The sequence below is a fragment of the Perca flavescens genome, chromosome 5, assembly GCF_004354835.1.
Source record: "Perca flavescens isolate YP-PL-M2 chromosome 5, PFLA_1.0, whole genome shotgun sequence".
Classification (NCBI taxonomy): domain Eukaryota; kingdom Metazoa; phylum Chordata; class Actinopteri; order Perciformes; family Percidae; genus Perca; species Perca flavescens.
In genome coordinates this window covers 11,338,124-11,351,909 of record NC_041335.1, presented here as the reverse complement: position 1 = coordinate 11,351,909, position 13,786 = coordinate 11,338,124, and the positions used below count along the sequence as shown (strand labels likewise).

At 40.2% G+C, this 13,786-nt stretch overlaps 1 protein-coding gene across 4 annotated transcripts in view; it reads left to right on the top strand.

Annotated features, from left to right (window-relative positions):
• The window catches only part of ncor2 (nuclear receptor corepressor 2), a 103,869-nt gene that overhangs the window by 29,135 nt on the left and 60,948 nt on the right, over positions 1-13,786 (top strand). For all 4 annotated transcript variants that reach the window (XM_028577582.1, XM_028577583.1, XM_028577581.1 and 1 more), the window contains exons 4-5: positions 2,552-2,729; positions 10,829-11,011. In XM_028577582.1, the coding sequence (XP_028433383.1) occupies positions 2,552-2,729; positions 10,829-11,011 (361 nt within the window). The remainder of the gene's footprint in view (positions 1-2,551; positions 2,730-10,828; positions 11,012-13,786) is intronic.

Sequence of the window (13,786 nt, the reverse complement as noted above, 5' to 3'; positions counted from 1 at the left end):
TAGTATACAGTGGCTTTTGTGTGCATAGTTATGGCGGCGTCTTTTTCAAATATTTGCACAAATGGTCCACTGTACTTGATTATTATGTCATGTTGCTATGACTGTTTGGAGATTTTAGTAACCCTTTACGTCTTTACTGACATAGCTATATGCGTTTTGTTGTTTTATAATAATCTTTAAAACTATGTTTTTTCATTTGTCATTGTTTCAAAAGTAAACCCTTTTGAATTCTGATAAGGAGCGTATAGCAATAATGCTGAATTACTCAAAAGTGAATTATGATCCATCTCGGAAGCGATTGCTTCCCACCCACCCATTTTTAGAAAATGGCTTTGATTTATTCCAGTATCCAGCATTTAGCGGTTGTAAATGACCCTGTCTCCACTGCTTTGGCCATTGAGTGCTTTTTGTTCAGCAATATGAAGAGGAAAGTTTTTGGACTCCACCCATTGTCCCTCTTCTGTCCACTTAGTCATTTACTCCTTTTCATTCATCCCAGCTGTAGTGCAGTTAGCCTGGCTTCCCCCTCTGTTAACCATCCCGGTGCCGTGCTCAGCTGTGGAGCGGCTCCTCTGGGGAGCAACCGAGAGATTGGAACCCGCAAAAACGCCACAGTGCTTTACCAATAACAGGCTGCTATCAGCAAACATGATCTCTTGTTCTTGTCGTAATCGGGTCCCAAACCAGTAAGAAAGTAATGGAGGTTTGTGTTGTTGTGTTACCCCTGTCCATCTCCTCCCCACACGCTGCACCCCCACCTCTACATGCATCTCTCTATCTCATCCTCCAGACAAATCCTCCCCAGGGAGCAGATTATTCTGCACGCTCACAAGAGGGAGAGGGAGAAAGAAAGAGAGGGGGAGGGAGGGGAAGAGAATGGTGGTGGGCTAGAGGTTGATGATGTGATTATGTAAGTGCCAACCCTCTATGGAGATGAGGAAGTGTGCGACTGAATGAGTGAGAAAAATGTTTTCAGGGGGGAGTAGTCATATGCCATCTGGGTATTAATTTTGGCCCCTATTTTCCCAGGTGCTATTTAGGCCATCACTCAAAACATCCACTATCCATTTCCTTCCTCAGCACTCCACGACATCTTTTAACATGCAGATTTAGCCCTGCATATCACATAAGTGACATGACCTATCTCTTTTATATAAATCTCCGGTCTAGTCGGAGTATGGTCTCGATTGTTACACAAACCCACCAGCACCCCACTAGGCAGAGACCGGCTCCATGCTCTTTGGCACATAAAGTAACCACACACTAGGCCATTGTGGGCCTCGACCAGCAATTATGGTTGTGTTTTCCCTCTTCTTTTCAGAAGCCACTTCCATTTTGACACTGGCAGCAAAGTCACTGACATTCTGGCATCTGCCCCCAGGGCAGACTTGAGAAAACTGTTCCCTCAGAAAGAACAGAGAGCCATTTACAAGTGGGCTAATAAAAAAGAAAAAAAATCATTTGATTACAGACCAAGGGTCCATTTTACTGGTGCACGTTGCTATCCATCCCCACCAATGATGAACACATGCAGAATGTGCTTTATACTAGCACCACACATGCAGCAAATCATGACCGGATCACATTACAGTATGGTGCACCCCCCCTCCTCGGGTGTAATTGTTAGCATTCCCGGCCATCCAGATCAGTTCTAGTTTTGGGGTACTGTATAGGGACTGCCATAGCTCTATTGCAAGTCTAAACAAAGCACTTTTTGGGCTTTGTGTGTGTAGCCATTGACTGCCTAGCAATGCCTGCAAAACCTCACACAAGAGCCGCTCTACCATATGCTGCTAGATTTAAAACCATTAGATACTAGTGTTACAGTGAGTCACCATTTCCAATGTCCTAGCTTCCCTTTCTTTCCATTTTCCACTACCAAGTACCCCATTACATGTTCCCATTTTGCAGAAAATGGTCTTCAGTGATTACTTTATGATGATTCTGTTTGAATCAAATCAAGCCAGCTGGCGTGTGTGTGTGTCTTGAACACAACTTTAATTTAGGTTAGCCTGATCTCCGGTCATCTTGTGCTTTTGTACAAATGTGTCTTTGTGTGGTTACATGTAGCCTGTATTGATGGGATTTGATTTTGCCATCATGTTTAAAACCTGCATCATGCCTCGTCTCTCGCTCAAAAAGTCAATATTGTCTCAATGTTATTGATGTCTTCACATCGCAGATGATTCACAACCTGATGAATAACACTTATATTTTAACTGCTTTTTTCTTTTGTCCATTGATTTCATTAAAGCATTACCTGAGTATGCTTTAAAAGTATATTTTCTAATATGGAGGTCTGTTTTAGCATCTAATAGTCAAACTTCACACATTTTCCTTGTTGTAAGTCTCTCTTGACTTTGGTACGTTAACATGCTTGTTAGCATGTAACTAAACATGATAACTCATGGATTTTTTTTTACTAGCCGTTACATTAAAATCTCATCTCAAGCCCTAATATCAACAACTGTGGCCTGTAGCTTACTCTTTATCTAAGTGTTTAAGTAGCTTTCCATACTTTTCTCTAATCTGCTACATTTGTATTTTGCAGAGGACAAGAGCAGCATATTCGCTATGAGCACATGTACCTGCCAGAGGCCAGCAGCCAATCAGAGGTGGAGTATGCAGAGATCAAACGGCCTCGTTTAGAGATGGGACCAGAGTCTATGATGAGGCCTTCATCCCACCGGCCACAATTGCCTATGGGAGGGTCTGAGGATATGGGAAAGGTCAGTCGTCACTATGAATTACAGTATATATTTACAGCTTGGAGGGATTATAGCTAGATGGTCAACAAGCAAATGAAAAATAATCCGTACTTGACCTGGCTACGTATGACAGCCAATGAAGTATAAAATGTATATATACTTAAGGTGATAATATTTTGTTGTATTTTTCACATAGCATACAAAAACATACACTTCACATGCATACACATTTCATAAATGAGCTCCAAATCTTATCAAAAGTGTTGTATTTCCCCTTCACTATGTAAGTTTCTCCATGGCCAGACATTGCAACAACCCATCAACCCGACATTGATTGCTTGGTCTATTAACATTTCCATGACGGAGCAATTTTATGTTTAGCTTTGAAGTAAACAAAATATAGAATAAATACTAGTATCTTGGGAAATCACTGTTGGTGCCCTCAGAAGTTGGACACTTACAAGAAGATTTTGAGAAATTATGATTCAGAATGCATTAGGGCTGTGCTCGATTAAAGAAATTCTTAGTCGACTAACACTCACTCAATTGTACCGACTAATCGATTAGTTGATTTAATCGACAGATCTGTAAATCTGAGTTTCTCCGCAAAGAGTCATGCAAAAGCACCACTTTAATTCTTGTGTTTACCAGAGATGTGCTCATATGTTTCTTGGAAATAAGTCATTCAGCATGAAAAAAGCATAAAACATGACTAATCGACTAAAGAAATCTAAGTTGACTAAGACCAAAACGACCGATTAGTCGACTAAGAGGGAGTAGCCCTACAATGCATATAAGGTGACGGCAATTTTACTTTTGTTTTTTTGATTAATCCTGCCAGCCTCCTTCAGAGCCAAGGTTTATATTAGACATACCACACCAGAAGTAGTAGAAGGAGATTCTGGATTGTAGTAGCTGGAGCTCTGTGAGCAGCAGTAGGAAGACTAAGGGAGTTGTGAAAAAGCAATTAATAAATAATAGAGCTGACCTAGATTTCAAAAGACTGAGGATGAAACTGTGTGAACTGCACATCAAACGGACTTGCTGCAGTGTAGAGCTGCTGATGGGGAGGTGTTCCTGACATTACACAGAGTGCTTCAAACTGCCAGGGGAGGCAGACAGCCGTGGAATGGTAAATGGATACACCAAGGTAATAAAGGAGGGTAGAGGAAAAAAAAAAACATTGACTTTTAAGCTAGCAGGGAAATATTCAGGAATGCCAGTAATTCCCCCTCGGAGCACAGAGGGCTGTAAACCAATTATATAAGTCACGTCAGATGCATTCACTGCACGGAGCAAGTGCACCAAATGATAGTGGGCGTGGAAGGAAAGATGCAAGTGAAAATAAGGCAAAGGGCAAGTGTAGAGAGGCACAGATGGAGGTGAAAAGGGAAAGGGAGGAGTAAGAGACAAAGACCAACAAGAAAAGAGGCAGTAGGCCAGTAGTGTCAGACAAAGCTGACGCTTCTATCATGACTCACATGGACTGAATCAGAGAAGGACAAAAGCAACATTTTGTTGCTGTACACCATTGTGCAGTTTTCTTGATTTTTGTGGTTTTATGAAAGGAAATGGGATCAGATTTGAATGAGGGACTTGGAAGTGTCCTTTTTTTTTTTTACACTGGTGCTCTCAAACATTTTCCATGCATGTCACACTTATATGGCTCAAAGAGTAAGCAATGCTATCTGTGATAATTTACCGTTGTGGAAATCCACATGTGACAAAGTTGACTAGTACCCCATTCAGACTTTTTTATTTTTTTTTTATTTTTTTTTTATATAACTTATTTTTTATTGAAATTTTCTGTCAACAGTTACAGTGTCAGGTTTTACATACTCCACAAAGCAATTCTTCACATATCCGTGTCCTTCTTGTCCAGTGGTGATGGTGGTGTCCTCTTGCTGTGTTCTATAATCTGTCCATTTTTCCTGAAATTGTGTCTCTTGCAATCGTAGTTTACGTGTATTTTTTTTCCATTACAAATACTTCTTCCACACTGTGCTCACCCATTGCTCCACAGTCGGGGGTTCTGCTTTATACCATAACCTTGTTAACGCTTTTTTACTTGCCTATAGCAGAACTTTAACAAGATACTCATCCTCTTTTTGAATTATGTCTTGTGTCCGATTTCCCAGATAAAGTATCTTACAAGACTTGAGTATCTCGTGTCCTATCATTTTTCTTAAACCCCGCCATATTTAATCCCAATATCCTATTATCTTTTGGCAAGACCAAAAAATATGCATATGGGCTAAATCTATGTGTCCACACATTCTCCAGCATGGTTGCTGGTTACTTACAGTTTCCTTCCTAATGTTTGGAGTTCTAAAAAATCGGACCATATTTTTCCAATTGAATTCTCTCCAAATCCTGGAGCTAGTGGCCGTGCACTGCGTTTTACAAATATTAAACCATTCCTCCTCAGATATTTGCTCCTTCAACTCTTTTCCCCATTTTTCTTTGATATAAAGAGAGGAAGTTCCCCATTCAGACTTTAACAGTGATGCTGGTCAAACCTCTGTCGGCGGTCCATCTGAATGGATCTATGTAAGTTAGCTGCTCCTCCTTCGCGATTGGAGCCAGACCGATAAATAGACTGGGCTGTCATTGCCAGTATTAGCTTATCGCAGATAAATTGGTTTTGGTGTATAGGGCTTCCCCCCCTAAAAGTCGATGAATGGAGTCATGGCCACGAAGACCCGGAGTTAACTTGAAATCTGTTTGAATCGCTGGACTTTTTTTGCTGTGTCGTTGTACACAAAGCAACTTTACAAACCAAGTCTCAAACCACAAAACTTACTGTGTCGGAGGTGGAAAGGGGTTATGGAAAAAGGAGGTCAGCGCAAGGCCGGGGACTGTCAATGAATTTGGCTTAACTACTTCCAAACCAGACGCAGGTACGGCCTCCTCTACCACCATCCAGTGTGACTGAAAGCACTGCCAGCTGCCGGGCAGGAGGAACGCTCTGTGCTGCAGGATTTTATAACTGAACTATGACTTTCACTTTCTCTGACTGTCTGGAAATCGGATCTTATCACATCACAGATGATGAACAAAGACACTGAAACGTGGTTCTCGTGATACTGATGTAGGTAGATATAGGAGTTTGATGATGGGCGACTGCTCTGCAGGTCCTCTGAACTGACCCTAACTGGGTAGGGGAGTGAATAATACATTGCAAATGTATTTGTAGGTAAGGTGTATTGAAGAAAAGACCTCAGCAATGTCCTGTTTTTAATTTTGCAAATGGAAACATCTATGGTTTAAAAAAAAAAATTAACCATAAGCACATAAATGAATATACTGAAGGTGATTATTTTTAGTCAACACTGCAGACTAAAGTATCTGCTAACATTGACAACCACAGATTACATGTGACTGTTATCTTAAATGAATTGGTTATATTTTGTATTTTATAAATATCGACTGCTGTAGCTAGAGCTCCTTGCAGAATGAGGGCCCTATCTTGCACCTGGTGCAGCGCGAAGCCCGACGCAAGTGTCTTTGCTAGTTTAAGACCGACGCAGTTGTCCATTTCCCATCCAGCGCCCACGTTGTTTAAATGGCAAATGCCCCTGCGCCCATCTGTGCGCCCATGGGCGTGCTGGTCTTACAGGGAGGTGTGTTTGGGTGCATTCTTGGCGTATTGAACAAGACCGTCTACATCCAGAAAGTGATAGCAAGGATTCTGTAGTTTTTTAATTTTTAATTTTTTTTTTTACCTATGTTGATCACAACATAGAACAACAGTGATATGTCCAATGCCACCAAAACTACACTCAAATACAGTGTGTTGCAGCACTTTACTAAGGCTTGAGCCACATTCGTGTAGATGAGGAGTTAATCTTACTTGTTGCAAATGTAAATAAACTATTGTATAAAAAATAATATGACATACTTAGTTTGCCCATTTGATGTCCCTCATTTTCTCTTTCTATCAGATTACTTCAATTATCTTCATAATAATGGTTGCAGATTACTGAAAATAATCCATAGTTGCAGCCCAACATTTAAGACCACACCCATTGAGCAGCAGTAATCCACGTTGATTAACTTAACTTACTGTAGAATTGACATGTCTTCACAACCAAAAAACTAAACCTAAAAGCAACAGCAACATCTGTCTGCAAAGGTTGGTAGCATGAAAACGGGATGTCTACGGTTTTAGTTGACCGTTGTCATGAATGTATTCTCCTAAAACTACACTAAACTCACATAGGCCGGTGTTTACTAAACGGAACACATTTACAAAGACCCGCTACAAGACCCAGAGGTAATTAACAAAAACATGATGCATGCACAGCCCGAGACGACATGCAGTGGAACGTTCTAAATGTGACCCGGGTCGTCGAGGGCATACAAGAAGTAAACTGTGCTGGGCCAGGGGCTTAGCTATTGGCCCGTGACCTTTTCACACTTATGTCACAGGTGTAGAAGCTGTTGATGTGCTGCTGTACTGTTGACAGGAACAGAGGACAGTGTAGGGCACAAAACCAGGGGATGGGCTACTTTTGGCTTCATAGATTTTTAATACCATCAAATCCCTCATCTCATGGTTAAACACGCTCTCTAAACATTTGTGACACTTAACTGTCCTTGAGTTTTCAGCAGAACAAAGGACAACCCAACAGTAAAAAAAGAAAGAAAACCCAAATGCCATTACCAATAGAAAACTGCAGCAACAAAGGCAAGAATTATTTTAAGTTTTTATATATATATATATATATATATATCCTGCACTATTAAACACACCCCCTCCCAAAATTACTGTACACCATTCAATGATGACATTTTTCTTTTTTTTAAGATTAGGTTCTGAATCTTCTTTGTAATCTGTGAGATTGTAATGCACACAGGTTGTGCAATTATGGTTTTTTATCACCATGCTTTTGTCCCCTGAGAGAAATGTCTGGCATGCTGAGCTGTAACACATGTCAGGAAGGTAGTGCTGTTGTTGCACTCAAGGACCTTGTTTTAGACAAAGTCGAGCCATCCTTGGAGCTATTTTTCTTTTTTGTATTCATGTATGGTGACTTTTTGTGACTAACTAGCTTTGGCAAACTTGGGCTTCTTGATCTAGGACAGCCCCTCGACATCCCCTGGCACTGACATTTTCAATCACAGCAGTCTGTGGGGTTATAACGCAGCCTGCCTTGTCCAGATTAGCTCACTTACATAACCTTCATTTCAGACGTTCAAAAATAACGCAGAACAAAACCCAAGCTGGATCACACATGCAATCATTTATGACTGTTATGGCTATAACTCAAGGATAATCGCATACATGCAGAAAGTGGGAAAACACATGCACTCACTGATCAGGAAAAGATAGATCCAGGCCCTGCAGACTATACTATTTGCGCGCGTTGTTACGTAAACGGCTGTATGTGACAGCAGCTCCACTTTCACTGTTGCTTTGCAACTGAAAGGATTACTGAGAATTTGCTTAAAGCATGATCTACCAGATTTTGAAAAAAATATTTTTATGTGTGCTGGGCTTTTTCGAAGGCAGCACACTCAAAGTGTCCATGGTAAACCACTGAAGGCAACTGGACTGGTGATGACTGGGGAAAAAAAAAGTTGTCTGGTTTGATGAATTCCATGGTTGACTGTGAACTAAACAACATGAGATGACAAAGGCATCATTTGTTGTTACAACTGTACCAGTGTAATGTTTGGGAGCATTTAACCCATAGGTTAACATTGTAATAGCGTAGATTCATGGTTATTCCTAAGAAGAAGCAAATTTACTTTGAACAAGAGAATGCCTCCTGAAGCCCAAGAATGGTCCCAGGGATAAATCACGAGGCATCCAGGTGAAATGAAAATAATGACCTGGTCATCTCAATTAAAGCTTTAAACGATTAGTTGATAAGATTGACAGATAAGTAATTGGTAAAAATGATTTACTATTTAAAGCAATAGAAATATCGCGAAACAGTTTTTACACTTGGCTGAGGTGTAAAGTGCTGATACGCCATCTGTAATAATCCCTAATAATAATTATCTAAACTGGTAAATTGATATGAAGGCAAGGCAGGCCAGGCAGCTTTATTTATATAGCACATTTCAGCAACAGGGCAATTCAAAGTGCTTTACATAAAACATTAAAGAGCAGTTAGAAAACAATTAAAAAACAATAATAAACAAATTAAAAACATTAAAAGACAAGAATAAAATTGATAGTGCAGTATAAGAATAAAAGTTACAGTGCAGTATAAGAAATTAAAGTTAATAAAATAGATTATTTAAAGAAAAGCAACATCAAAAAGATAGGTCTTTAGAAGATCTCGTTGTTCGTAGCCTACTGGTTACAAACTCTGTAATGAACGTGTTCTGTGTTTTTAGCTGAGCTAGACGAGAGAATATTTGTTTACAACAAGGTTTGCTGGAAGTTAATGTAGCCCCGGTGTTTGTTTTTTTTGTTTTTGTTTTTTACAATGTTTTTATTGACTTTTCAATAGAACACTAACAAAGGAGTAACAGGCGAACTACCTTTTTAAAAGCGAGTTTTCTAGGGCTGTCCTCGACTAAAGAAATTCTTAGTCGACTAACACTTATACGATTTTGTCGACTAATCGATTAGTTGATTTAATTGACAGAGCTGTGCGCTTTGAGAGGTGGTTAAGACTAGAAAAGCACAATATAAATGTAGTTAATTAACCATCTGTAAAACTGAGTTTCTCCACAATTAATCCTGCAAAAGCACGACTTTAAATCTTGTGTTTACCATGAATGTGCTCAGAAGTTTCTTGGAAATTAGTAATTAAGCATGAATAAGAATAAAAAATGACTAATCGACTAATGAAATCTTAGTCGACTAAGACCAAAACGACCGATTAGTTGAATAATCGACTAAGAGGTGGCAACCCTAGAGTTTTCTTTAAGTGCTGTGTGGTGGATTGTGTGGTGGATTAAATTAATGCAACAATGTGGTTGAAGTAACTGATGATTATTGAAAGGAACTAGAAGTTTTAAATCTATGAATGGAAATCGGTGTGGTGGATCTTGGGTTCCCCCACCTGCCAAATCCCACTTAAACCCCTGATTTAATCAAGGTAATAATTGACAGATCAATCCAAAAAAAAAAAAACTGCAGCCCTCATCTCAATCCCCTGGTACCAATCCTCTTCCATTGAGCAGCTTTTGAGATGAACTAAAGCACAGTATCCATTTAAAAAAAAAAAAAAAAAAAAAAAAAGTTTTTACCCATCAACCTTGGAAAGGTGTGTGAATTATTCTATTCTTTTAGATCAGGGATGGTCCACCACTGTACTGTAGAGGGGATTATATTATGATTGTATACTCACAGAATGTATCCGCTGACTTAGAAGATCAGCAGTTGTTTGATTGATTGCTTCTCTCTACTCTGTCATCAGTAGAGCTGCTCAGTTGATGAGCCACACTGTGTATTGTGTGACTGACCGACGCACACCATTTCCATCCATTTGTCTGCCAGAAGACATGATTAATAAGTACCTCCTATATTTGATGATTCAGATTTCCTCCCTGTGTCCTTTAAAAGCGAGTTATTCACATTTCAAACAAAGTCTTAAACCGAGCCAGCTGCCAGTGCTCTTGTGCATAATCCTGGCAAGGGGAGGCTGTGACCTCGTATTCATTAGTGTGGTCTAGTGACACCGAGACGCTACGCTGGCTTTCATTACCCAGAGGATTTAATTACTGGCGTGTGTTACCTTCCCAGAGGATACACGGACTATGTTTGGATGATTTCTTACAGAGTACCCTCCAGGCTTTGCAATCAGAGGATGCGGGGGGATGTTTTCAAGAGGAGAGAGAGAGAAGGGCAATGTTCTTCTGAGATGGTCAAGCCATATCAAGACGGTCTTCATGCTCTGTTGTATGTCAGATACCTTGACCTTACCCGACCTGCCGTCTATAATCCGTAGTATCCAAACATCACATAGACTTGTCTTACCACATGAAGTTCCTTTTTGATATATTCCTCTTTGTCCTCATTCTTCCCACTCCATTCAGGCTTCATTTGCATGAGTTTAATGTGTGTTGACTTTTGCTAGAGTGTAAAGTTGATCAAAATAATATACCCAGCTTTTATATCTAAGCTTGCCACTTTTCTATCTGTTGTGCTTCTGTAGGAGCGTGGAAGTGGAATGGGGAAGCTGGAGCCAATCTCCCCCGTGAGCCCGGTCCACATGGACCCTGACTTGGATCTGGTGCCGGCTCGCTTCTCCAAGGAGGAGCTGATCCAGAACATGGACCGCGTGGACAGGGAGATCACCATGGTGGAGCAGCAGATCTGCAAGCTTCGCAAGAAACAGGTCTGCACACCTATGGATCTGGTCATAACTTTGGGATTATATTGGCTTGCTTTGTGTTTAGAGATTGCGCATTGATGCGATCTCAGGTTTTCCCGTTGAGCTAACTGATTTTAAGATGGATTTGGTTTCCCTGTGGAGAAGTTCTGTTGTCTCTGCTGTAGATGCATCTGGCTTTGGAATTGATTTATATTCCCGCCTAAGATTTAATTTGCTGATTATTATTACATTAGATCAATGTGTCGGTATGCACCAGAAAGGTGCTTTTTTTTTTTAAGATTATTTTTTAACCTCTTAACCTCTATATATGGGCGCCCGCTCTACCAACTGAGCAATCTGGGTGCCCAGGCTTTGCAAATTTGATTACAAAATACCTAATTTGTCTAGTCACAGATTGTGTGACAATTTTTTCATTCACGTTGTGATAAGAAAGTGGCAATCCCAGCAGAATGAGTTTTGCAGTGTCTTTAACCTTCCTGCTCGGTTAAGTACTGCTTGGCATGCAGTTTAATATGACCCACCCTTTTAGAATTATTTGTAGTGATGATTTAGGTACTTCAAAGTTATTTTTCATAAGAATGAGGTTATTTTGTGCACAACCTATAAGAAAAGACGATGTGCAACAGTGAAGAAAGTTGAGTAGATGCCACTTTGTGATGTCATGCATGTGCATTCTGGACATATTTTAACCAGGCAGTTCTAAAAAGCCTAAAAGCACTACCGTGTATCCATCATGCTTGTGATCATGTCTCAGTCTTTGCCAGTGCTGGCACGCTTGTTGAATTTTCTTAGTGGCAGTGTTTTGGCTTGTTCAAAATGTTCTTGTGTGGTTTTCCAATGTGACTTTCCCTGCCAGGCTCCAGTTGGCATCAGTGCAATAAAGTCTTAAACAGACTTTGCAGTGTTGTAATCGCTGCATTCAAGTTCTGTAGCTGTTCTTGCTCAATGTGCCGCAATTCTGTGTACGCACTCCTTAATGCAGCTGCATTCTCTTTTTTTTTTTTTTTTTCTTAATTTATTATTTAGGAGAAAAGTAGGTTAAAAATATGTGAGTTATAAATAACAGCTTCCCTGGGGGAGGCGGATAATGGTGGAGATTTTGTGACTGCTAAACCACTCATATCCCTGCTGCGCTGTCTCCCTTTTGGCCACCTGCCATGTTTAGTAGAGAAACTGCATGGTCGAGCTCGCTCTTTTTTTCACCCAAATCCCTCCTCCACTGTGCATGCTGTTATGTTAACATTCTGTTCATTATACTTAATTATATATATATATATATATATAAAAAATCAAAAGTAGCATTAGGTTGTTTTTTTACTCAAAGTACCCTGCTATTTGTTCAAGAATGGCCTCCAAATAATTCTTTTTTTGTTGGTCAAAGATAAAAATGAGACTCCTGCTACTTGAATGCTTTGTACATTGCTCTTTGTTAATAAAAACGACTTAGTATATCATTAATCTGGGTATTTTACCTAATTGCAAATAGGAACCAAAATAAAGCTGGCTATCGGATTCCAACCTTAGAGCTGAATCTTGTGAATGATTGAGAGGCTTAGCTGCTTACAAGCATAAATCAAGACCCCTCCACTCACCCTCCCTCAATACACACGCAGTGTTTTTATGGATATTTTTTTTACAGTCCGGCTCTCTTCAAGCATTAAAACATCTGGACTAATTAAGTGGCACGGTAAAACTTTATTTAAAGAGTTGTGGCAGAGTTTGTGGATGGGCGGGGGTTAGGGCTTAGGTTACCGCCAGCCTGTGTCATGGCAAGCCAAGCTCAGGATGGTTGGTTTATTTTATTTTACTCTGTGGTGGGTATGGAAAGGGAAGGTGGGGGTCTCTATGGGAATGTGTCTGTTTCCCTCACCAGATGCTTATCCCGGCCTTTCATTGCACATGATGATCCATCTTGCTCTACTCTCATGTGGACCCTCTGGAGGCCACCTTCCCCCTTCTGAAGCCCCTGACAGGAGATGAGAGGGAGGGGGCTGCCTTAGCTGTAGATCAGCTATATGCACGCCACTCAGTGACACTTGGCCCCGGGCCTCCAGGCAGCTAGTTACAGCTGTATACACTCCAAGCTTATAGCCTTTAAAACATAGAGACTGTATCCAAACATTTTCAGGCAAATGAAGATAGATTTAAAAAATGTTCAGCGTCAAGGTTCGTATGTTCACTTGAGCAGGCAATACTTTTTGCTGATAGTTGCTGAAGTGTTTGAAATGTTTTGCGAAAATAGACAAAGACGTAGAACATTTCATTATTGTCCTTGGATGGTGGTATGAAATTAAAATATTAGTTTTAGTAACATGAAGTCAAGATGTAGATACCGTATTTTCCGCACTATAAGGCGCACTTAAAAGCATTTAATTTTCTCAAAAAACGACAGTGCGCCTTATAACATATGGCTCAACCTCTCAAGGATCACTGTCACGTTGACGGGACACTGTGTCGCTGTAACCTCGATTAAACTTCCACTCATTCGTGTTTTTATAACTTTAAAGCATTACATCTTCAAAATATACAGCCATGCGACACACCAATTGAAAGCTTAGCCTCTAATGATTAATTTAAGCCCACATACAAAGCATAAGATGATTTATAGCAGTTACATACCTGTTTTCGTTGTCCTTTCAGCAACAAAGTGGTATTTTGCCCAAAACTTGATTTTCATAAATCCACAAGAGTCCAAGGAAATGTAATATCCAAGCTTTATATTCCAAAACGATCTGTTCGCCTCACAATGTTGAAGTTTCTGGCCGAATCACAACGGAA